Source organism: Pristiophorus japonicus, chromosome 4 (assembly GCF_044704955.1).
Source record: "Pristiophorus japonicus isolate sPriJap1 chromosome 4, sPriJap1.hap1, whole genome shotgun sequence".
NCBI classification, from domain to species: domain Eukaryota; kingdom Metazoa; phylum Chordata; class Chondrichthyes; family Pristiophoridae; genus Pristiophorus; species Pristiophorus japonicus.
In genome coordinates this window covers 232,082,549-232,105,881 of record NC_091980.1, presented here as the reverse complement: position 1 = coordinate 232,105,881, position 23,333 = coordinate 232,082,549, and the positions used below count along the sequence as shown (strand labels likewise).

The 23,333-nt window shown below is 43.0% G+C and overlaps 1 protein-coding gene across 5 annotated transcripts in view; it reads right to left on the bottom strand.

Moving 5' to 3' along the window:
- LOC139263300 (F-box/WD repeat-containing protein 7-like) overlaps positions 1 to 23,333 on the bottom strand; it is a 237,005-nt gene that overhangs the window by 41,146 nt on the left and 172,526 nt on the right. For 3 of the 5 annotated variants that reach the window (XR_011593085.1, XM_070879149.1, XM_070879150.1), the window contains 5 exons: positions 20,464 to 20,582; positions 17,462 to 17,613; positions 9,604 to 9,676; positions 7,976 to 8,087; positions 3,056 to 3,180 (listed from right to left, as the gene is read on the bottom strand). Coding sequence is in view for 2 of the 5 variants with exons in the window: in XM_070879149.1 (XP_070735250.1) it covers positions 3,056 to 3,180; positions 7,976 to 8,087; positions 9,604 to 9,676; positions 17,462 to 17,613; positions 20,464 to 20,582 (581 nt within the window). In the remaining 3 variants the exon portion in view is untranslated. The remainder of the gene's footprint in view (positions 1 to 3,055; positions 3,181 to 7,975; positions 8,088 to 9,603; positions 9,677 to 17,461; positions 17,614 to 20,463; positions 20,583 to 23,333) is intronic. The other 2 variants (XR_011593087.1, XR_011593086.1) reach the window with 1 other exon arrangement.

Sequence of the window (23,333 nt, the reverse complement as noted above, 5' to 3'; positions counted from 1 at the left end):
AAATCACATGTCACATCATTTAAAAGGCTGCTCTGCTTCAACCTCGGGGGAGTTCGCACTCTGGAGGTGTTTGGAGGTGATGTGAACATCTGAACAAACATCTTTATCATACTGTGAACGATTGAAATTTAATAGGTGCATTCGTCGGGTCATTCATTCTTTGTGCCCAATCGGTGGAAACCAGATAGCTATTGCAATGGGGCCTGTCATTTTTCACCCTCTCTTGATGACCAATTACATGCAGTAGACTCGAGATGGCAGAAGGTATGCTCCACAGTATTATGTGCCCAATGTAAGACGTGCCAGACTGATGAGGAAGACCAAACGTTACACCCCCCGCTAGTACATTGGTGAGGCCACACCTGGAGTATTGTGTACAGTTTTGGTCTCCTAACCTGAGGAAGGACATTCTTGCTATTGAGGGAGTGCAGCGAAGGTTCACCAGACTGATTCCCGGGATGGCGGGACTGACCTATCAAGAAAGACTGGATCAACTGGGCTTGTATTCACTGGAGTTCAGAAGAATGAGAGGGGACCTCATAGAAACATTTAAAATTCTGACGGGGTTAGACAGGTTAGATGCAGGAAGAATGTTCCCAACGTTGGGGAAGTCCAGAACCAGAGGTCACAGTCTAAGGATAAGGGGTAAGCCATTTAGGACCGAGATGCGGAGGAACTTCTTCACCCAGAGAGTGGTGAACCTGTGGAATTCTCTACCACAGAAAGTTGTTGAGGCCAATTCACTAAATATATTCAAAAAGGAGTTAGTTGAGGTCCTTACTACTAGGGGGATCAAGAGGTATGGCGAGAAAGCAGGAATGGGGTACTGAAGTTGAATGTTCAACCATGAACTCATTGAATGGCGGTGCAGGCTAGAAGGGCCGAATGGCCTACTCCTGCACCTATTTTCTATGTTTCTATGTTTCTAAACAGTCTTACCTCGACTTACCGACACCACCTGCCTTCGGAGACTGCGCTTCCACAAAGAGGTATGCCAGTTCATAAGGGGAGATCTGCAGCCTGCCAGCACCATCAGTGCTGCACTCTCCGTCAAGGTCAAAGTCACCGCGGCACTGTCATTCTACGCCTCGGGTTCTTTTCAGGCCTCAGCTGGCGACATTTGTGGTCTGTCTCAGCATGCCACACATTGCTGCATTAGACAGGTTACTGAAGCCCTGTACGCACGCAGGATGGACTTGATCATCTTCCCTATGACCAGGGAGGCACAGACTGAGAGGGCTCTAGGATTGTCCAGAATTGCAAACTTCCCCAAGGTGCAGGGAGCAATAGACTGTACGCACATTGCGATGCGGGCATCTTTTCAGGATACAGAGGTTTTCAGGAAACGCAAGAGATTTCATTCCCTGAATGTGCAACTCGTTGTCGACCACCAGCAAATTATTATGGTAGTGAATGTTAAATTTCCGGGCAGCATCCATGATGCCCACATCCTGCGTGAGAGTACTGTATCTGACTTGTTCAATAATCAGCCACAAGGTCAATGCTGGATGCTTGGTGACAAAGGATATGGCCTCGCCACCTGGCTGATGACCCCCCACAAGAGCCACAGTGCCACTCGCAATATCGTGGAGAAAACCATTGGAGTGCTTAAGCAGCGCTTTAGATGCCTGGACCACTCAGGAGTGAACCCCAATACCACCCTGAGCAGGTAGCTCAATTCGTGGTGGTGGGCTCCATGCTGCACAACTTGGCTATCAGGAGCGGACAAGAATTACCTGAAGAATTTGATAGTCCACCTCAGCAGAGAGAGGAAGAGGAGGATGAGGTGGACGCTGACATCGGCCCAGACAATCAGGCAGACGCTGAAGCCATGCCCCGCCCCCCTGTAGACCACATGAAAGGACCCATGATGGCATGATAGCTGCAAGACACTTACGTCAGGAGCTCATCAATGAGCGCTTTGCCTGAAAGAACGCTGGTGGTATTTACAAAGCTGACACACTGCTGGGTGTGCAGGTCATACATCAATGGTGGGCATCACCTTGGTGACAGTTAAAGTTTAAGTTGATTGAAGTTAAGTGTAATTATACCCATTGATGTTAAGGAATCACCAGCATGTAACGGTGCAACTATCGAGCCAATGTGCAACAAGGTTTTGTTAAATAAAAAACATTTAAACCAAACATTTGTCTGAAATCATAAGTATTTCTGTAAAAACCAACCGCCCCCCCCCCCCCGCTTCTCCTCCTCACCTCTATCCCTTCCCCTTCCCCTCCTGACTCCAAGCCGCCTGGTCGAGGAGCTCCTCAGACGATGTTTCATTGCGGGGGGGGCGGGGTGGTAGATGAACCGCTGCTTGGATGGATATGGGAAAGGTCGGTCCCGAGGTGGGAACGTGCTCCGAGCCAGAAGCAAGATATTGCTCCTGGCTCTGATGTGTCGTTGGCAATGGGGGTGTGGCACCTTGGGGTACAGTGCCACGCTCCGGGACCACTGGGAGCCCTCTGCCACAAGTGTTTCTGGCTACCAGCTCCAGGGCCTCCTCCATCCATTCCATGTTATATATATTATTTGTTGGTCAAAAACTCGGTGCCAACTATGTTCTTGGTGCTTAGTAGGCTTTTTGCTGCTGGTGAATCTCCTTCGTGCATCCCACAACAGCCAAACAAGCATATACCACAGCCACACACACTTTCAGTCCCTCTCAACTCCCTCTCTCTCTGTCTCCTCTTCTGCACATGTCATGATAACCCTTGACATCCTGAATCGCGGGAATCGAGCATTGCCATGCCGTTGCTAAGGACGGCGACACTTTATGGCAGAAGGTCAGAGAGATTTAACTTTACCGCCCATTTCATATCGCTCGCGGTAATGCTCAATTTAAAAAATGGAGACTAGGGACTTTGAGAATGGGTAAAAAGCCGGCGATCTGAAAACCCATTTTTACCGCCCACGCTGGAAATACCACCATTTTTGGGCGATCTGCACAAAAGTGTAAATCTAGCCCATGATCTTTTACAGTGTCTTTAAATCTGGAAGTATACTTTATTTTCATGTTTGGTTCTGTCTTTGTCACCTTGTGCAAACTACTTACCACATCCCCCATGTGTCCTTGACACTTACACAGCAATTTTCCACTGTCTGTTGACCAGATGAGCACTAAGCAATCCCCTCCTCCACTCACCAAATACCGACAGTCAAACTGACAGCAGTTCACCACTGCAGGGAGGAAAATGCACACAAGACTGTAAACAGAATCACTCTCAGTAAAAAATCAAATATACTGCATACTTTATCTTTGATTCTTTTTAAAGCTTTTAATATTCAAGTTTCTACTTTAGAAATATAGTATGAAGTAGATCATCAGTGGACTGAACTATACAAACGATTTGCACTCATAACATTGGATAGAATTTACACGGGAGTACTCCTAAACTCTCGCTGTTTATGTTGATTTTCCAGCATTTCTGCCAATTTTCTGCCAAAGTTACAGCAGATCAGAAGAACCCCCATAGAAATTCCAGGTGAGTATCAAGCCAATAGATTTTATTTAGAAAAGATTGAAGCAAAAAATAATTATGTAATCTGGTATAAATGTGAAGCATCAAGATATATAACAGAGTACAGAGAAGATTTAGATTATTGGTTTTATCCTAATGATGGTATTTTCTGAACTAATGTATAAACAATTCCGGATACCATCTGTTACATATTTATTAAACAGTAAATGGCTAAGTGAACATTAGCAATGGGATGCTGTAGATTTGCATTTGTTATAAGCTTAACTATCTCTCCTGAAATTGGTAAACTGTGCAAAACTGAAATGTAAATATTAAGGGCTAGAAATTGCATAACACCCCATTTGGGGCGATAACATTTGCAGGAGCGCAAAAGTATCGTCGAGCGCTACCCAATTCTAGTGGACGCGAACTTCCAGTTTAGCGCTCCAGGAGGGAAGTGGAGTGCTAAATCAAGCACTACCACTACCCTTGGAGCACTAAACCAGGCAAGAGGGATGGTAACGGCACAGCGCTGCACAATGTCCAATGCACGCTGCCGGGATCACAGGCTCTTTCCCTCCCTTTAAGGGAAGGGCCATGACTGAGGGCTCTGAAAGAAAACGGATCCACTGCTCGGCGATGGCACCTGCGATCTGCAACGATCGGCTCCAAGCAGGCTGATCAATCACAGCAGTACAACATTTTTTAAAGTTCACAGACGCTTGATGAAAATTTTTACGCCTACCTCACCGGCAATTTCTTTAACTACCGCTCCCTAAGCAACCGGCCAACCTCACAACACCTCCTGCAGCTGCAGGTGTTGATGCCTGGCGATGCTGCAGTGGGGTGGAAGCGAAATTAGCATCCGGGGCGGTACCAGGGCACTGCACACCGGATGATATCACGCGTTAAGGGTTACTGCCACTGCTAACCTGCAAGGGAAGTTCGCAGGCATCGGTTCTCTCGCCGCGCCCGATTATCTCCCGGAGGCACTAACGGGAGGTGCTAAGGAGGCTAATTTCTCCCCTAATCTTTTTTTGCTGACCAGTGAGATATAGGACGTTGGCCTATATCTAACTCTGATGGCTAGAGATAGAACCATAGAAAATAGATGCAAGAATAGGCCATTCGGTGCTTCGAGCCTGCACCACCATTCAATATGATCATGGCTGATCATGCAACCTCAGTACCCCATTCCTGCCTTCTCTCCATACCCCTTGATCCCTTTAGCCGTAAGGGCCACATCTATCTCCCTTCTGAATATATCTAACGAACTGGCCTCAACAACTTTCTGTGGTAGAGAATTCCACAGGTTCACAATTCTCTGAGTAAAGAAGTTTCTCCTCATCTCGGTCCTAAATGGCTGACCCCTTATCCTTAGACTGTGACCCCTGGTTCTGGACTTCCCCAACATCGGGAACATTCTTCCTGCATCTAACCTGTCCAATCCCGTCAGAATTTTATATGTTTCTATGAGATCCCCTCTCATTCTTCTAAATTCCAGTGAATATAAGCCTAGTCAATTCAGTCATTCTTCACATGTCTTAATTAGATGGATGACTTAATTTTATAAAACAGGATGAGAAATATTTTTCCAAAAATAATTGGGATAAAGCATATTTAACTACATGTCTCTTAAGAAGAACAGCCAATCAAACATGTATATAAACATATCCTACAAGATGCTTCTATTTGAATTGAATGACTTGGCCAGATAATAATATGGGTCCAATATGGGTCTATGACTCAAAATAAGTTGGCCCATTTTATGTGAGTGAATCTGATTTTTAAAGCCATGACAAAAACAAAGAAACCGATACCATAGTAAATTCTAGTTTATTAATTGTCACTGTGAAACTAAACTTGCTTAAACTAATTTCTCATGAACTAACATTGGCATTTTTAAACCAATTGTTGAGGGAAAAAATGGCTTCACAAAGTGATAAAAATTATAGGGCCTTTTCTGTCTTCATTATAGACCTGAAAAAGGCAGTATTTAAATTGTACTAATTTGGAAATCTCTGCCCCATTACAGTGACAAATCTGTAACAAAACATGTTTTCTTTCATGTTTTAAATCAGCAAATGGCAGTATGGTGAGATTGTTACATTTTTTCAAGTGGTATTATCAGTGGTTTGTTTATCAAATGCATTATTTTATAAATGTGCATAAAACATGTTGCTACAACAATTCTGACATAAAACATCATTATATATTGTAGACATATTCATAAATTTTAAATCAATATACTATAGCACCCACGGAATACAATTGCAAACGATGAGACTGATCTTTGCTGATGTCAATGAGAAAGAGAAATCAGAACATCAAATGGAAAATGGGAATATAACCAATAAATAAACAATATCCTACCAGATACAATAAAAAAATTCAATGCATAAGGGCCCTGAAGTTCCCCACGTAACCATTGTTTTCCCACCATAACTTCAGCAGGAGACTGTAGAAATCTCCATAGACATAGCATAAACAAATGAAAAGTGCTTTTACAGAGGATTACATAGGATATACAACACAGAAACAGACCAGTCCATGCCGGCGCTTATGCTCCACTCGAGGCTCCTCCTGTCTTTCCTCATCTAAATCTATCAGCATAACCCTCTATTCCCTTCTCCCTCATATGCTTGTCTGGCCTCCCCTTAAATGCATCTATACTATTCGCATCAACCACTCCCTGTGGTAGCGAGTTCCAGTTTCTTCTGAATTCCCTCTTGGATTTTTTGGTGATTATCTTATATTGATGGCCTTTAGTTATGTTCTTCCCCACAAGTAGAAACATTCTCACTGTATCCACTCTATTAAAATCTTTCATAATTTTAAAGACCTTTTGATGCTGTTTCTTTGGGGTTTCTAATTGTATCCTGCCAAAGTTACGACATGAGATCGGTGGTCGTCCCACGAATTTCAGAGCCAAGATTCATAAATTCTGGGGCTCATTTTCCTCTGCTATGTGCCCACGGAACACTTAGTTCCTGGACACAGAGCTGAGGAAAAATATTTCTCATCCTGTTTTATAAATGACTCATTACTCCAGATCTCCACCCACTTTTCATTGCTCTTTTACTTGCAGGGTTTCCCTTGAGGGCAGGCTGAATTCTTCTGGGACAGGCACAAGCCATTCTTTTTCCTGAGCCTCAGCTTTGTGGAAGCTTAAGCAGGACAACTTAGCAATTAGGTAACTTAGTCCTTGTGCCCTGGCTCCTTCAGATTGCAAGAACTGAGAGCGTCAAGCAGCAAGGACTTGGAGGGCACAAAAAAGGTAAATGCTTTTCTTTTTGCAGGTACAACAAAGGGTTATCAAGACTGGAGGGGACCGAAATTGCCCACTGCTGGAAACAGGGCGCACCTACCCTGTTTCAGTTGTTGTTACGAGCGCGGTGAATGCGGTGGCCTCTTGAGCGAAATTTCCCTCTTTGGCTTTTTTTTTCAGCGGACTGGAATTCGGTCATAATGGGGGCGGATGTGTAGCCGTGTGCGGAAGTTCACACAATAGATGGGCGGAAGTTGGGGGCGGGTGGAGTGTCCGCTGCTGTCACTCATCAGCGTAACGCTGATGATGTCACCATGGTGCCGCATTACCACGTCTCTCCCCCTCACTTAAAGGGGAAAGACACTGCGATTCTTTAGGTTAAGTCTACTCGGCTACCAGGGAGGGTTTCGGCTGGGTCAGTGGCCCGGCACCCATGAGGGAGTGGCAGGCTGCCTGTTGGTGGCCCAGCCAAACCCGGGGGTATAATTTTCGGCCCGACACGGCAGGTGGCCGACAAGAAAAAAGATGGTGGCTGTGGCAGTAGGTCCTCTCCTTTAATGGCAGCTGCACCACCATTTTGCAAGTACTCCAAACACAGTGCACCAGCAGAAAAAGCTGCCGGTGGCACTGAGTGGCGGGAGCAAGATTTTCGTGGTGGAATTTTGCGATCGGGGGGGGGGGGGGGAGGGAACATCGGTGCTGCCGCTCTGATGACGCACTTAGGACGGATCGGCAGCAGCGGAGTGGTAGTGGGGGGGAGCAGGTCACCGCCGGGATACCACAGGAGAGAAATTTTCAAAATGGCGGCTATTGCACGAAAAATCGGCGATCATTGCACTCTGCAGCGTGGCCGCCAATTTCCAGCGGTAACAGTCCTTAAGGGAAGGGGTAATTTCAGCCCCGAGGTCTTTTGGCTACATTTCTTGAAGAGTAGCAAGAAGACCCCGCAGCCAATGACCATTACTGCCGATACATGTCTCTCAGACCTGCAGCAAGAGTTGTATTTCCTCCTTCACTCTGGGTGCAGGCACAGGCCAAGGGTCATGCTTGCACCAGGAGAACATCAGGCCTCGGATAATGATTGAACCCGGAAATGTAGTGGGTTCAGACTAGGTCAGGTAGAGTGCACTTTGGGTACAGAGGAAGGAAAATAGACCTCAGATGTATGATTAAAAGATAATCTTGAAAACAGACATTGCAATCTTTTACAAACGTTTTCTTCTTATGTTTATTTCAGTGCAATTACCTTCTGTATGGCCTTTTAGTACAGCTGTACATACACCTCGTTGTATATTCCATATTCTTACTGTGTGGTCCCAGGATGTGCTAGCAACTAGATGGTCTTTCATAGTCAAGTACTGTTTAGTAAGCAAATGAATGGTACCATCTCAAGCAAATATAAATGATGTTATCATGTGCAATTGAAACATATTTCAACATATAGTCATTTGAAAGTATTACAAACATCATATAAATGATTAATTTTAATTTTAAATATTATATAGACTATTTAAAATAAATTCAATTAATGTGATGATCATTATGGGATCTTCACACTATGTTTCCTATTATAAACGTTAACACTAATCATTACCATTAGTAATCTTTAAACAAAACAAAAGCTACAAAGATTTATTATTAACTTTAGTACAATTTTCACTTATTTTGTGAATAATTTTGTTTACATAAGACAACACTGGGATAAATGGCTTGGAGGAATTACTTAATGAATATCCATAAGGACTGATTTAGTGAGGCACATTTCTAGAATGCGTGGGTGCCTCACTGAACTGGGCAAGTAGGCCCACGCACCTAATTCCTGAAGCACCAAAAGAAGATTTTTCTAAAATTTTGAGACTTCAGAGTGTCACTATATATTGATATAGTGGCCTTTTTACACTGATTAATTTTAGCAATTTTAGTTTGTAAATTGGTCCCACACCAAAATCAGCAATTTTTCTCATTTGTTCACTCTTTCAGCACTGCTCACCTGTAACAAATATATTTGCTCAGATTTCCTGCTTGGCTTTTAGAAGTTTGATCATCCAAACTGTCATCATTGAAGGGCGCAGTTCTAACCATGTTCTGTTCAATGCAGCTGAAGCAACCAGTGACGTTAAAATGGCACAGCAGTCTTTAAGATTCCCTGCCCCCTTCAGTTCATTACACTCCCTGCACTCATGGATAACATGCAGGGAGCAAATTCAAATTATAATGAGCTAACATTGTAGACTGTGGTGCTCCCCTCTCTACTTGCATGAAGGATTGCAGGAGTGCAGCAATCTTGGCTCCAATTTATTTGGTATCGATGAATTGACTCCATAGTTAAAATGACATGATCACTACATAGACTAGATTAATAATTATGGCCTAGGGTTTCCAATCTTAATGCCTATGTTAGCCCATTCATTTTAATAGGTGAACAGCTTCACCAAATATGCAGCTTAGTAACTCCTCCAAACCCCAGAGATGTAATGGCTTAAACAGAAAGATATAAAAAATGATATAATTTAACTCAATAGTTTGACTTTTTTGGTTTAAAAAATGGGTATTGATGGTTATACTCACTGTTTAAATAATCTTTAACAGAAAGGCATGTCAATTTTTCCTCTTATAGCATTAGAAAATAGAGGCAATTTTCTAACATTGTATTTCCAGTTGGCCCATTGGGATGCACAACGGAAATTCAGACATATGCAGCGAGTGCCCGAAGCTAGAAATGTAACCTATTGTGTTTCACTGATAATAACACAGTATTTGAACGAGAACATGGTATACAAAGCATTGAGGCCTTTTTGTTAAACAATTACTGGATTTCATGAATTGAATGTAAAGGTGAGCAATAGAAGCTAACTATGTAGGTGATAATATTACCTGGATCTCATCTTCATGACCTCGGAGAATGTTCCTACACCGGGCATCCTGAATTGACCAAACTCGAAGAGTTCTGATTTACAAGAGCAGATGGGATAAACTTGATTTACAGAAAAGTCATATAGTAACATAAAATTACTGATACCAGAAAAGTATTACTTGCCAAAATTCAATCATGATAAATTGCCTTTTAATTCAAACGAATATTTTTTTCTTAATATAATTTACTTTTGCACAAATTTCAATTGTAGAATATCTTGGTTTTTTGAGAATTTTGCATAATGATCAATAACGCACTGTTCCCCCATTGGCTTAGCTGGTAAAGGCAGTGAGTAGCCGAGACATATAGACCAGAAAGATGTCAGATTTGATCTCAGATCTGCTCTGCATTAGCTAACTGGTGTACAGTGCCACATTGGCTTCAGTATCCATGGACCAAGAAGAGGAGAATTGGCCAGAGTTCCTGCTCCAGATAGCTATACAATAATGCTGTTTTGAACTGTGCTTGCATGTGTGAGTTGCACACATATGTTTGTGGACAAAATCAGCTGTGATGTTCCCTTCTGTTGGATAACTTAGCAATATTGCATGGCTGAGAGAGACAAGAGAGTGAAAAGGAGTGAGAAGAATACTCAGTTTACCCTCAAATATAAAAACATACTAGATTTTATAGGGTGGTAAGATGAAAAATAATATTCAAGTTCCAATATCCTATGTCATGGAGTGATAAGTTGTGGGTTTGTGTCAGATTCGCAACACAGTGGCCGGAATCTTCCAGGGTGGTAGCGGTGGCGGGTCAGGTGGGGAAGTTGTTATTCTTAACAGCGGGTCGGGAACCTGTGGTTACCTCGCTCCCACACTCCTTCTCCAGGCGCGTCTATCATTGCGGAGCCAACCCGACTGGCAGCGGCAGGGCACCCAATAGAGATGATTATCAGGTAGTTTACAGGCAATTAAGAGCCTTTTCTCACTTATTTTTTAAACTTCCCGCATGGCCACGGGATGCACGCAGCTCAGGAACCACATCTGTCAACCTGAGGTGGGAGTTCCGTGGCCATTACTCCAGCTGATTACTTGACAGCATGATATGTACAGTAAAAACTCCCACCTAACAGATCATCACTTTCCTCAGGCAGAAGCTGTTGCTCAGTCCATTTCCAGCACAGATTCTGCAGGCTGCATGTGTTTCCAGCAAAGTCTCCATCATTTTAAGAACGATCTCACCATTGACAGAATGCTTCTGTCATCTATACTTCACCTACCATCTATTCCATCAACATGGGTGCCATTTATACTGTCGCACCTTGGTCCTCAGAATCGAACTACGATGAGTCCTAACACCAGCAGTACCAAGCACACCAGCAGCATCAACAACAACACCACCAACCTTCTCCTCATTCACCTGATGCTGCACAGGACACAGGACATCATCACCCAACCATATTGCTGCCCGGGAGGCCAGGGATGGCCTCACCATGGTTAGATTTAGTTAACTTTAAGCTATACACCTATATGGCTGCCACATGATACGCCAGATTGGCATCACCCCACACCAACACCATAAAGCATCCCTATAATGACCAATCCATTCCTTTCACACTCATCACCATTGTGGGGGGTTCCGTTATGTCTCACAATTCACTGCAACTCACTAAGCCACTTCCAAAGGTACACACAAATTTGTCCAAGACCAGAAAGTTTGAAAATAAAGATTGTTATGTTTGACGCCACATTAACAGAAACTTTACATAAACATTGGATAAAACACTCAAGTGGCTATTCTTGTGTGTCAACAGTTAGTATAATTGCACTAGGATGAGGGTGAGTATGAGGGGTGGCTAGTGAGATGGGGATGTGATAATGTAGATCGAGAGGGATGGGTGGACGTGCAAGGTATGTTGCTGTGAGTAAGGATGTGCAGGAGTAGGATAGGGAAGGCAGAGTGATGGGGATGTGATGAGAGGCACAGCAGGATGCAGTTGAGTGTGGCTTTGTACCAATGTTTCCTGATCTAATGAGATTGTTGAAACATTTGTGGCACTGCACCCAGGTCCTCCTGACCACATCCCGGCTTGTGACCTCCTCTGTAATCTGCAACCAGGCTGTCTTGGTCTCCTAGGGAGGTCTCTTCCGTCCATGGGAAGGGAAGAGAACCTCCCTGCATGCCCTGTCGGAGAACCTAGGTGCAGCCCTCTGCCTTTGTGCAGTCATTGTCAGTGTTTGCAGCACCCTAATGCTGTAGTACACTGACAGCACTAGATTACATAAGAACATGAGAAATAGGAGCAGGAGTAGACCATACGGCCTGCTCCACCATTTAATACGATCATGGCTGATCCGATCATGGACTCAGGTCCACTTCCCTGCCCGCTCCCCATAGCTCCTTAGTCCCTTATTGTTTAAGAAACTGTCTATTTCTGTCTTAAATTTATTCAATGTCCCAGCTTCCACAGGTTCTCTGAGGCAGCGAATTCCACAGATTTACAACCCTCTGATAGAAGAAATTTCTCCTCATCCCGGTTTTAAATGGGCGGCCCCTTATTCTAAGATTATACCCTCTAGTTCTAGTCTTCCCTATCAGTGGAAACATCCTCTCTGCATCCACCTTGTCAAGCCCTCTCATAATCTTACACGTTTTGCTAAGATTATTATGTATGTAGACACCTTGGTAATGACTTCACGAGACAGGGTTATGGTGCTTAAACTGTGTAGACTGTAGTCCTTTATTTGCAGGTCCTCGAGTGAGGACACCGAGCTGTGAGCTCCCTTTTATATTGGGTTACCTGCAGTGTCTCCAGCAACAGTACCCTCTGGTATACAGGTAAGGTGTGTACAGTGTAAGGTACATTCAGTGTTATAGACTTCACACAACAAGCATGCATACATAACAACACCCCCCATCCCCCGCCACCCCCCAAGCATTTTTCAAGACCTTATTGTCATGACCTGGGGAGGTGATCAGTGGGGGACTATGAGAGGTTGTGGTGTGGGTTGTGTGAGTGCCAGGTGTGATCTCTGTGCTTGAGGCTGGCCTCATACATTTCCCCCTCCACCTCATACATAGACCATGTGGGTGTCACTGGTGTGGGATCCCTCAATGGGATAGCCACTGCAGCAGTGGGTCGGGTCCATACTCGGTAGTGTGGGTGAGTGTGTGGTGGTGGGCAGGGCCACAGGACTGTGTGGGCTCCTTGACTTCCATTTGGGATGAGAGTCTGGTCATCCCAGGGTTTTCCAGAAAAGCTGGAGCGTACTGGCCTCTCGCTCCTGGTGCTGGCCCTGGTGGCCAGCGAGTGTAGGGCCGGTCTGGGGCAGTTTGCCAGTGGTGGTGGCTATTCTGCCCATTGACCACTGTCCCTGTAGTGGGTCTGCTCCCACTGCGTGTGTGTGTGTCCTCCCTGGAGCATCACATTAGTTCCAAAGGCCCAGGCTACATGGTCTGATAGCCTGCTGGACCTGGGGGTCTCCCACAGGGGGATTCCTCTAGCATTTACACTGTCCCTGTAGAACCCAGTGGCCTTTAACAGTCTCCTACTTGTATACATGACACCTTGGCTCTTATCATACATAGTCGAGTCTACATTATTAACTACCATTACATTGTTAATTGCAGCATTTACATTACTTTCTTGTATCATTGTCTCCCCATACATGGTTACATTAGACATTTTGAATTTGCTACCATAATCATTAGACCTTACAAGCTTGTTCTTATCCTACTTACATAGGCATTCATTTCATTTTTCACATCAGTTACACCAGCATCACAATTCCTCATTATATTGTCATACCTGTACCCGTTTACTGCATTTTTAGCTTTAAAGTCCTTGTCATCTTTTAGTTGAAACTGTTCCTTTAAATTTTTTTGGTTACCAGTCTCCTTTAAGGGAGCCTTCCAATTGATTTGCCGCTCGGTGTCATGTGTTACTCCTCCAATGCTGCCCCTCGTGGTCTGGTGGCATCCATTTTGATTGTAGGTTCTTCTCCTCGTGGTGCGGTAGCCATCTTCTGGCTCTCCTCCAGGTAGGCTGTGGTGGTCTTTTCTTCCTCAGGTTCGGCCCTGGACGTCGGGAATTCACTTCTCTCGACGATGTTCGCCTCTTGGAATCCTGTCCCGGCCCAGAAGGCGAAGTTTGGACTTTCAGTCCTGAAGATTTCGTCACAGTGTTGTGGAGTCGTCGCCGGACGGTAGAATCTCCAGATGCAATGATGGATCCATGTTCGGGGCTGCGTGGGATGTTGATTGCTGGAGCCCGGAAGCCGTCACCATTTCGACCGATTTGGACCAGGTTCATCCAATTCCTTCCCAGCAGCGTGGCACCATTGCTGGCAACGATCCACAGGGGGAGTTTGTTCATCACGCCACCCTGGGAGACCTGGACGTCCACGCTGCCAACGACCAGGATTTTACCCTTGGTGTAGGTGAGCAGCTTCGCTTGGACAGGAGACTGCTTTGGTCGATTGGCGGGATTTATCCAAGTTTTTTCAAAGGTCGTTTGGCTCATCACAGACTGGCTCGCCCCTGTGTCGATCTCCATCGAAACTGGGACTCCGTCGATGTCTACTTCCATCTTCCACGGAGAACTTTCGGTGGAGCAGGTATAAATTCCATACTCTTCTTCCAGGGGTTGAGCAGCTTCATCTTCATCTGTGTCGGAGCCCCGGTGATCAGCCAATTCTTCGGTGACGCGGTGAGTAAAGCTTTTTCTGCACGTTCTCTGGAGGTGCCCTTTTTCTTTGCAGTCTTTGCATGTAAAGTCTTTGTAGTGGCACTGGTGGGCCCTGTGGTTTCCTCCACTGCGCCAGCACGGGGCCATCCGGTTTGCCCCATGTTGCGGGTCTCGGGGCAGCATTTCTGCCTTTAGAAGTAGCCATTCGGTGCACTGCGTTTGCTGGTTTAGAGTCCTGGGTCAGTATTTGCCTGGAGTCGCCGGCCGAAATCATGTCGGCCTGGCTCATTTGAATTGCTTTCTGCAGAGTGACTATAATGTCCACAGAGGGCACTTTGTGTAGGAGGCCCTCGTGGCCGATTCCGATGACAAATATGTCCCTTAGTGTTTCATTAAGGTGGTCGCCAAAATCACACGGTGCAGCCAGTCTTCTTAAATGTGCAGCATATTTAGTAATTTCTTGGCCTTCGGGTCGCCGGTAAATGTAGAACGGGTGCCTGGCTGTGAGGATGCTTTCTTTTGGTTGTAGTTGCTCCTGTATTAATGTTACAAGTTCCTCATAGTTCTTGGTTGTTGTCTTCTCCGGGGCTAGCAAGTCCCTGACGAGACAATGGATGATGGGCCCACAACTGCTAAGCAGGATGGCCCTGCGCTTTTTCGGTCGAGTAGCCGGTGTGTCCCCATCGTTGGCTATGAAGAAATGTTCCAATCTTTCTACAAAAGCGTCCCAATCTTCGCCATCGATGAATTGCTGAAAGTTGCTGAGATTTGACATGCTGAGTGTGTAGTTCGTGACCTCGTCGCCAATTATTATATATGTAGGCACCTTGTTAATGACTCCACGAGGCAGGGTTATGGTACTTAAACTGTATAAACTGTAGTCCTTTATTTGCAGGTCCTCGAGTGAGAACACCAAGCTGTGAGCTCCCTTTTATACTGGGTTACCTGTGTGCAGGTAACCCTTAGGTCTCCAGCAGCAGCACCCTCTGGTGTATAGGTAAGGTGTGTACAGTGTAATGTACATTCAGTGTTACAGACATCATATAACAATACAAGCATGCATACATAACAAAGATCACCTCTCATTCTTCTGAATTTCAATGAGTAGAGGCCCAACCTACTCAACCTTTCCTCATAAGTCAACCACCTCATCTCCAGAATCAACCTTGTGAATCTTCTCTGAACTGCCTCCAAAGCAAGTATACCCTTTCGTAAATATGGACACCAAAACTGCACGCAGTATTCCAGATGTGGCCTCACCAAGACTCTGTATAACTGTAGCAAGACTTCCCTGCTTTTATACTCCATCCCCTTTGCAATAAAGGCCAAGATTCCATTGGCCTTCCTGATCACTTGCTGTATCTGCATACTATCCTTTTAGAAACATAGAAAATAGGTGCCGGAGCAGGCCATTCAGCCCTTCTAGCCTGCACCGCCATTCAACGAGTTCATGGCTGAACATGAAACTTCAGTACCCACTTCCTGCTTTCACGCCATACCCCTTGATCCCCCGAGTAGTAAGGACTTCATCTAACTCCCTTTTGAATATATTTAGTGAATTGGCCTCAACTACTTCCTGTGGTAGAGAATTCCACAGGTTCACCACTCTCTGGGTGAAGAAGTTTCTCCTTATCTCGGTCCTAAATGGCTTACCCCTTATCCTTAGACTGTGACCCCTGGTTCTGGACTTCCCCAACATTGGGAACATTCTTCCTGCATCCAACCTGTCCAAACCCGTCAGAATTTTAAACGTTTCTATGAGGTCCCCTCTCACTCTTCTGAACTCCAGTGAATACAAGCCCAGTTGATCCAGTCTTTCTTGATAGGTCAGTCCCACCATCCCGGGAATCAGTCTGGTGAATCTTCGCTGCACTCCCTCAATAGCAAGTATGTCCTTCCTCAAGTTAGGAGACCAAAACTGTACACAATACTCCAGGTGTGGCCTCACCAAGGCCCTGTACAACTGTAGCAACACCTCCCTGCCCCTGTACTCAAATCCCCTCGCTATGAAGGCCAACATGCCATTTGCTTTCTTAACCGCCTGCTGTACCTGCATGCCAACCTTCAATGACTGATGTACCATGACACCCAGGTCTCGTTGCACCTTCCCTTTTCCTAATCTGTCACCATTCAGATAATAGTCTGTCTCTCTGTTTTTACCACCAAAGTGGTTCATGCACAAGTATCCCCAGGTTCCGCTGTACTGCAGCACTTTGCAATCTTTCTCCATTTAAATAATAACTTGCTCTTTGATTTTTTTTCTGTCAAAGTGCATGACTTCACACTTTCCAACATTATACTCCATCTGCCAAATTTTTGCCCACTCACTTAGCCTGTCTATGTCCTTTTGCAGATTTTTTGTGTCCTTCTCACACATTGCTTTTCCTCCCATTTTTGTATCATCAGCAAACTTGGCTACGTTATATTCGATCCCTTCTTCCAAGTTAATATAGATTGTAAATAGTTGGGGTCCCAGCACTGATTAGTGAGGTACTGCAGAGATCAGTTACTGATTGCCAACCCAAGAATAAACCATTTATCCCGATTCTCTGTTTTTTGTTAGTTAGCCAATCCTCTATCCATGCTAATATATAGATAACATTTCAAATGTAATGTGGCCATGGTACCTTTAAAGATCCCGACTGAAAATGTGTCATGAATGACATCACCAGACCCGCTCCATCTCATTGGACCGTGTAACATGCTGAGCGGGCTTAATAGGCCCCATTAAGGTAAGTAATTTTTTAACAGCTGGATGGAGCCGGCAGTGGGGTTGGGACCCAACATGGCAACTGCCCGCACCAGACCCGCCAAGGTAAAGAAAATTCCAGCCAGTGAGTTCCTGATCTCAATCATGTCACCTTGTAGGAGATAACGAGAAGAGGTCAAGTACTTCTCTACAGAAGAAGATGGGAAAATGGAAGTCTAATGAGCCTGAGGCATTCTCAAGCACCCACCATTGTAGTCAGTGACAGAGTGATTTTGTTGATTGTGTGAGAGCAGCTCTCCAGCATATGGTCTCAGAGTGGTGGATGGTGTGAAGAAAATTAAACATAAAATAATATTACAATTTTATCCCAACATCAATTATGGACAGATCTTTAGACAATATTCTTGTATTAAAAATATTCAATTATTGAGCTATCATTTCAAAGATGAATGTGCTACCTGTAGAATCTGAGCTTTACCTATCCGAGCTGGCACTGACCACCTTTGTTCCATCAAAACAGAGATGATCAATTCCTGAGTTGTGACCCATCAGTGCTCGCAGACAAGTCCCAGTTTCTGTTTTGAAAATTCGAATCAAGCTGTCAGCGCAACCTGTTATAATGACTTCATGCTGAAAATCAGAAATCTTTACTTTAGCTTCTTACACTATTAGTAATTACAGCATTCAGACTCAATATTTGTTGCATTATGTAAGTTTTTTTGAAGGCATTTTAAGGATGAAATACTTATCCAGTTTTAGCACTGCTACCTAGTGTCATTATCAAGCACTCTAGGTCATGTATAACATGAACCAAAAGCTACAGTAAAACATGTTATATGTTGTGCAATCAATGTGCCTTAACCCCAACCTCAGAAATTTTCCAAGTAAATGTTTCCTTTTTAGATACCCTATGGTATATCTTGAAAGGGACTGCCAATTTATATTGAATTATCAGCAGTTTTGTGTTGTGTAGAGACTGAGAGCACATAAACTCACTCCATTAAGAATCCAAATGACTGGTGGATTTTCCAATTATCCATTAATTTGGGCTAAAACCAAGGCACCATAAGGTAACGGGCAATGTGCCAAGTTAGAGTGACACCCCGTTCCCATCAAAGGTGTTTTTGAAAATGTGGTAATTTCTATTCGAGACATTGTATCATCTTAGAAAATAATCCAGAGAAATAAAAATTTGGAGTTGCACAGAACTGGTTTGAAGCTTTCCTCAAACAGTCCCTATGTGGTGTTCTATAATATTCACAATGGTTTTGACAGATTCAAACCAGTTTTGATTCTATCTTTTATTTTATTTAATTGTTTTTGAGATCTGGGTGGCATTGGATAAACGGCATGCATGGCTTAATCCTAGTTGTCCTGAGAAGGTGGTGGTTAGTTTCTTTTTTGACAAGTAATATTTTTAAACTAAGTGGCTTGCTAGGCCACTTCAGTGGACATTAAGGGTCAACCACATAGTAAGGACTAGAGTCACATGTTGGACAGACCAAGCAGGGTTGGCAGGTTTCCTTTTCTAAAGGACATTAGTGAACCCATTGAGTTTTTATGACAAAACAGCAGCTTTCATGGTAATTTTTTGTTGTATCAGATCATAAAGTACCACATTTATTGGGCCAGATTTTGCTGAAAAAATAATAGCGTCTGAACGACGCACACCGTTATTAATTCACAAATTGGCCAGCAACTTGTAGCAAGGAAGAGATACCCTGTGAATTGCGAATTGCTATAGGTGCTGGCTGATTTGCGCCGTTCTGCTGTTAGCTTTTCAAAAATGGTAACTTGTGCTTAACCTCCCCATGATTTTCATGAAGTTGCTGTATTTGACCATTAATTGGACATTAAACTCACCACAGAATGATAAATCTTGTAATTAATAGTGTAAATATCCTTTTAGCAATGTGATAATTGCTTATGACTGCCAATCAACCTCTCTGGTGCTGAAAATTAACTATTACAAGTGTGGAGTCTCATTCCTTTAGGTTGTGAATTGTTGCAGGAGATTTTCAAAATGTAACATTTTACCTTTAAATGTTTTTCTTACTTTTCTTTTCTGTCTCTTTTTTTCTCACTCTCTTAATCCAGTCTTTCTTTCCCTCTCTTTATTTCTCCTTCTGTACCTGATTTGACATTGAAATTACCCACTCTAATTCACCCTCCTTCTCAGTACTTCCTCTGTTTATTTCTCAATTCTTTAATTTCATTAGTTAAGGATATATAGTTTGTCCCATTATTCACCAAGGTCCCAGATGCCCTGGTGCTCTCACCTCTCCATTATCAGCTCGCATTTTCAGGAACTTCGTGGGCAAAATTTTTTCAAACCTAAATGTACATGTATAAGTCTAACTGCTCCCGCAAATTCTGGCCCATTGAATTCAATTTAAGACTTGCTATGGTGAGATTTGAACCACTAGGGTTGCTAGTCTAATACTATAACCACCACCTGAACAAAACAGGCTTAATTAACCTGAAATTAATCTCGTGTTATTAGTTGTCAGATTCTGTTTGTCAGGAATTTGCTTCAAGACACTGTGGCCCACTTGAGGCAAACTGGGATTACTTTAGGAAGTAAACCCAGATCAGTACAGCTCAGCAGTCTTTGTGAGCAACATGGACTATTCAAAATGAATTACAAGGTGGGATAAAATTCACTTCTGGAATGATATGAACTATATAATCTAATGTATAATAAGACTGAGTTAAAAAGCTGTAACTGAATCCCATTGTTTAGATGGTTTTTATACTGAAGTAGTTTATGAATGTCCACTAAGCCTTGACATTGAATTTTAACCTTTAAATTATTCACAGGCGTTTCTTATTTTATATCAATTGCACTAAAATAGCTTTAATTTTAAAAAATGATTTCATGCAATGCCATTTTCAAGAATGAGCTGTTAGTCATTAATCTCCACGGGGATTCTCCTGATCATCAACTATAACAGAATCCTGGAGAAACACCATAGACATTTTTGTTCCTTTTTCAGAATTTCGATGGATTGTCCATCCAAGTTATGATAAATAATTAGGAGAACCCTTATGGAAATTCAACCCCAATGTGACATAGAAACAAGAGATACATAAAGGATGGAATATGATTTACATTCCCTGACTGGGTGACCTGCTAACTCACGAGCAACAAAGATATGGGAGAACAGTGATCAGAATGAGTAGCATGCAGATTAGCTCATCATTGAGTGCTCTGATGATATTACATTAGGTAAATAATTAAAATGATAAAAGATATATAATTTAATTTTAAATAGGATCTAAGCTAATGCACGGATTACAGAGTGATTATGAAGACATCGCTGCAACTGTTTTTTTCTATCATCTGTTTTCAATTGTAACACCAGCTCCATGAAATACAAACAAAAACATAAAAACTTTGGAAGAAATTAAAGCATATGGTTACTTTTTGTATTTGTGGAACTATTCTTACAGGTGGCTGGATGAAAAAAAAAATTTTACCTTAATGCAAACACATGTGACAGCATCTGTATGGCAATCCAGTACATACAGACAACTTGCAGTGAACAGGTCCCATACACGGGCAGTTTTGTCTGAACTTCCACTAACCAGCCGTTTCCCTGTGAACATGAAAGAGGCACAGAGCATATATTGTACAATTCAGGTAATGCCTTATGTTCATTTTTGTAAATTAAATAGACATAAAGAGAATGCGGTATGTGGCACAATGATGGAGTATGTTAATGCATTAATGTGCAGCACCATGAAGTAGGTAGGACATGAGTTTGCATGTGCAATTACCCACACATCATGCTTCTAATTTCTATTATGAAACAAGTGGGAAGGTCAAGCAGGGTCCCACAGGAGAGACAGAAGCAAGTCAGAGAACTGAGTCACTCTGGGCAGCTCCTGTGAAAACGAGAATGAAAGGGTATAGGAGAGGAGGTGGAACAATTAGAAAGGATAGCAATACATAAAGAAGCAGTACTGTAAAGGTTATTGGAACTCAAAGTGGAAAGGGCGCTGGGCTGATGGCATGTGCAGGCATCCTAGAATGCTGAGTGGAAGTGGCAGAGCTTCTGACCACAATCTTTCAAACATCCTTGGATATGGAAGTTGTGCCAGAGGACTGTCAGATTGCCAAAATAATACCTCTGTTCCAGAAGGAAGAAAAGGATACCATGTATTTTGTCAGTAAGTCACAATGTGGAATAAAATTAACACTCACTTACAATTATATGGCTTAATTAAGGACACCCAGAGTGTATTTGTACAAGGCAAGTCATATCTGACAAATCTAATAGAAGTGTTTGAGGAAATAACAAATTGCATTGGCAGACATCGCTCATATGTATTTTTATTAAAATACTTGATAAGGAGGGAGTGAGGCTTTGGCTTAGTGGTCACAGTCCTGCCTTCAAGTCAGAAGATGGAGGGTGTGAGTACCACTCCAGGCAGCCCCGGCGAATGGAGATTAGAATATGGTCTCTAATTACTGGGTTGACACCAGCAGGTTACTCACAACTGGACAGATTGGTCACTGGCTCAGTGGTAGTATTTCAGTCAGAAGGGTTGAGTTCAGTCGCCAAACAGCCCCAGCGTGAGAAGACCAGTTTGCATACTGGATTGATGTCTAACGTGGGTACTTTTATCTGATGGGTACGTAGCCCCTACCCCTATCGTAAAGGATAGGAGGGGTTCTTTAGCCTTGTTTGCAGCCCATCCTAAGATAAAACTGGAAAAACTGGCAATGAAACCCCACCTCAGCTACTCTTTCCCTGGTAAGTGGCTCAAGAATTTCATGTGTGAGACTGGAGTTAGGACCTGTCCTAGGGTAGAACATAATGGATGGACTTGATAATGTGCCACATAGGTTTGTTGATAAATTTAAGATGAGTGGAATTAAAGAGGTGTAGCAGCATAGATAGGAAGTTGGCTAAATGATAGAAAATAGTAATGATTAATGGATGCTTTTATTGGACGGCAGAGATGTAAACGGTAGTGTTTTGCATGGGTTTGTGTTAGGACCATTGCTCTTCTCAATATATGTGAATGATCTGGACTTGGATATAGAGTGCACAAACAAAATGTGGAGAAGACATAAAAAATAGGGAGCCTTGTTGAATGTGAAGAGGACGGTCAGTGACTCTCAAGAAGACAGCGACAAGTTAGTAGACTGGGCAGATTGATGTCAGATAAAATTTAATGCAAAAAAATATGAGGTTCAGGAGGAAGAATCAGTAGAGAAAATATAAGAGTATACTTTTCAAGCCTTGCACACATCATATACTGAAAAATTGCAAACCCAGTTCTTGCAGTTTTTTAATACACACTTCTGCTGTGCAAGGTTTCTTACCAAATGCAAGGACTTGAAAACTGTGCCCTATGCATTAAATGGTAAAAAATTTTAAAATCTAGAACAGCAGCGATATTTAGAGGCCTTTAAAAGTAGGAGGACAAGTTAATAAAGCTATATTTTTTAAAACATATGGATACTAGCTTTTATAAGTAGAGGCATAGAGTACAAAATCAAAGAGGTGATCCTAAACTAATACAAATCATTGGTTAGGTTGTAGTTAGAATATTGTGGCCAGGCAGCTGAAGACTCTGCACCAATGGTAGGGCAAAGGGAGAGGTGGTGGGTGTTGCCTGAGGCCAGAGATTAAAGGAATGGAAAATTCAGGGAGATTTAGGGCTGGGGGCCCCAATTGTGGCCAAATGATGGGGTGAGGCCCTGAAGGAATTTAAAGAGGAGGACAAGAATTTCAAACTTCAGATGTTGGGGGATGGAGAGCCACACTAGGTCAGTGAGGATTTGGGTGAAGGGACGGTGGGACTTACTGTGGCACACAATATATCTGGCAGAGCTTTAAATAAATTGAACTTATAGAAAGTGGAAGATGGGAGGCTAGCAAGGAGAATACTGGAGTAGTTGAGTCTGGAGGTGACAAAGGTGTTTATAAGGGTTTCAATGGCAGAGGTCTGATGGAGGAGTGGAGACAGCAACACGTGTGATAGATCAAAAGGCCACTATCTGTACTGTAAAATTTTATGATTCTAGATGTCAAATTTGACATTGGCAGAAGCCTTGTGGCAGGTTTCTACTTAAAACTTTCTATTTCAAATAATTCAAAGTAATTAAATTTTTCTGGATTGTCAGGTGTGTTTTCAATTAATTGCTCAACTACTTCCAAAGAATTACATGGGTACAAAATCAAAAGTTTGGACCCAAATTCTTTGCTAACTAACAATTTCCATTCTCTGAAATGCATTTCCTAATTTTAACCAAAATATGTATATTAATAGGCTGCATATATTGAAAAATAAAAATAAACGGTTGTTACGAAATACCATGGTAACATATTGGCCCC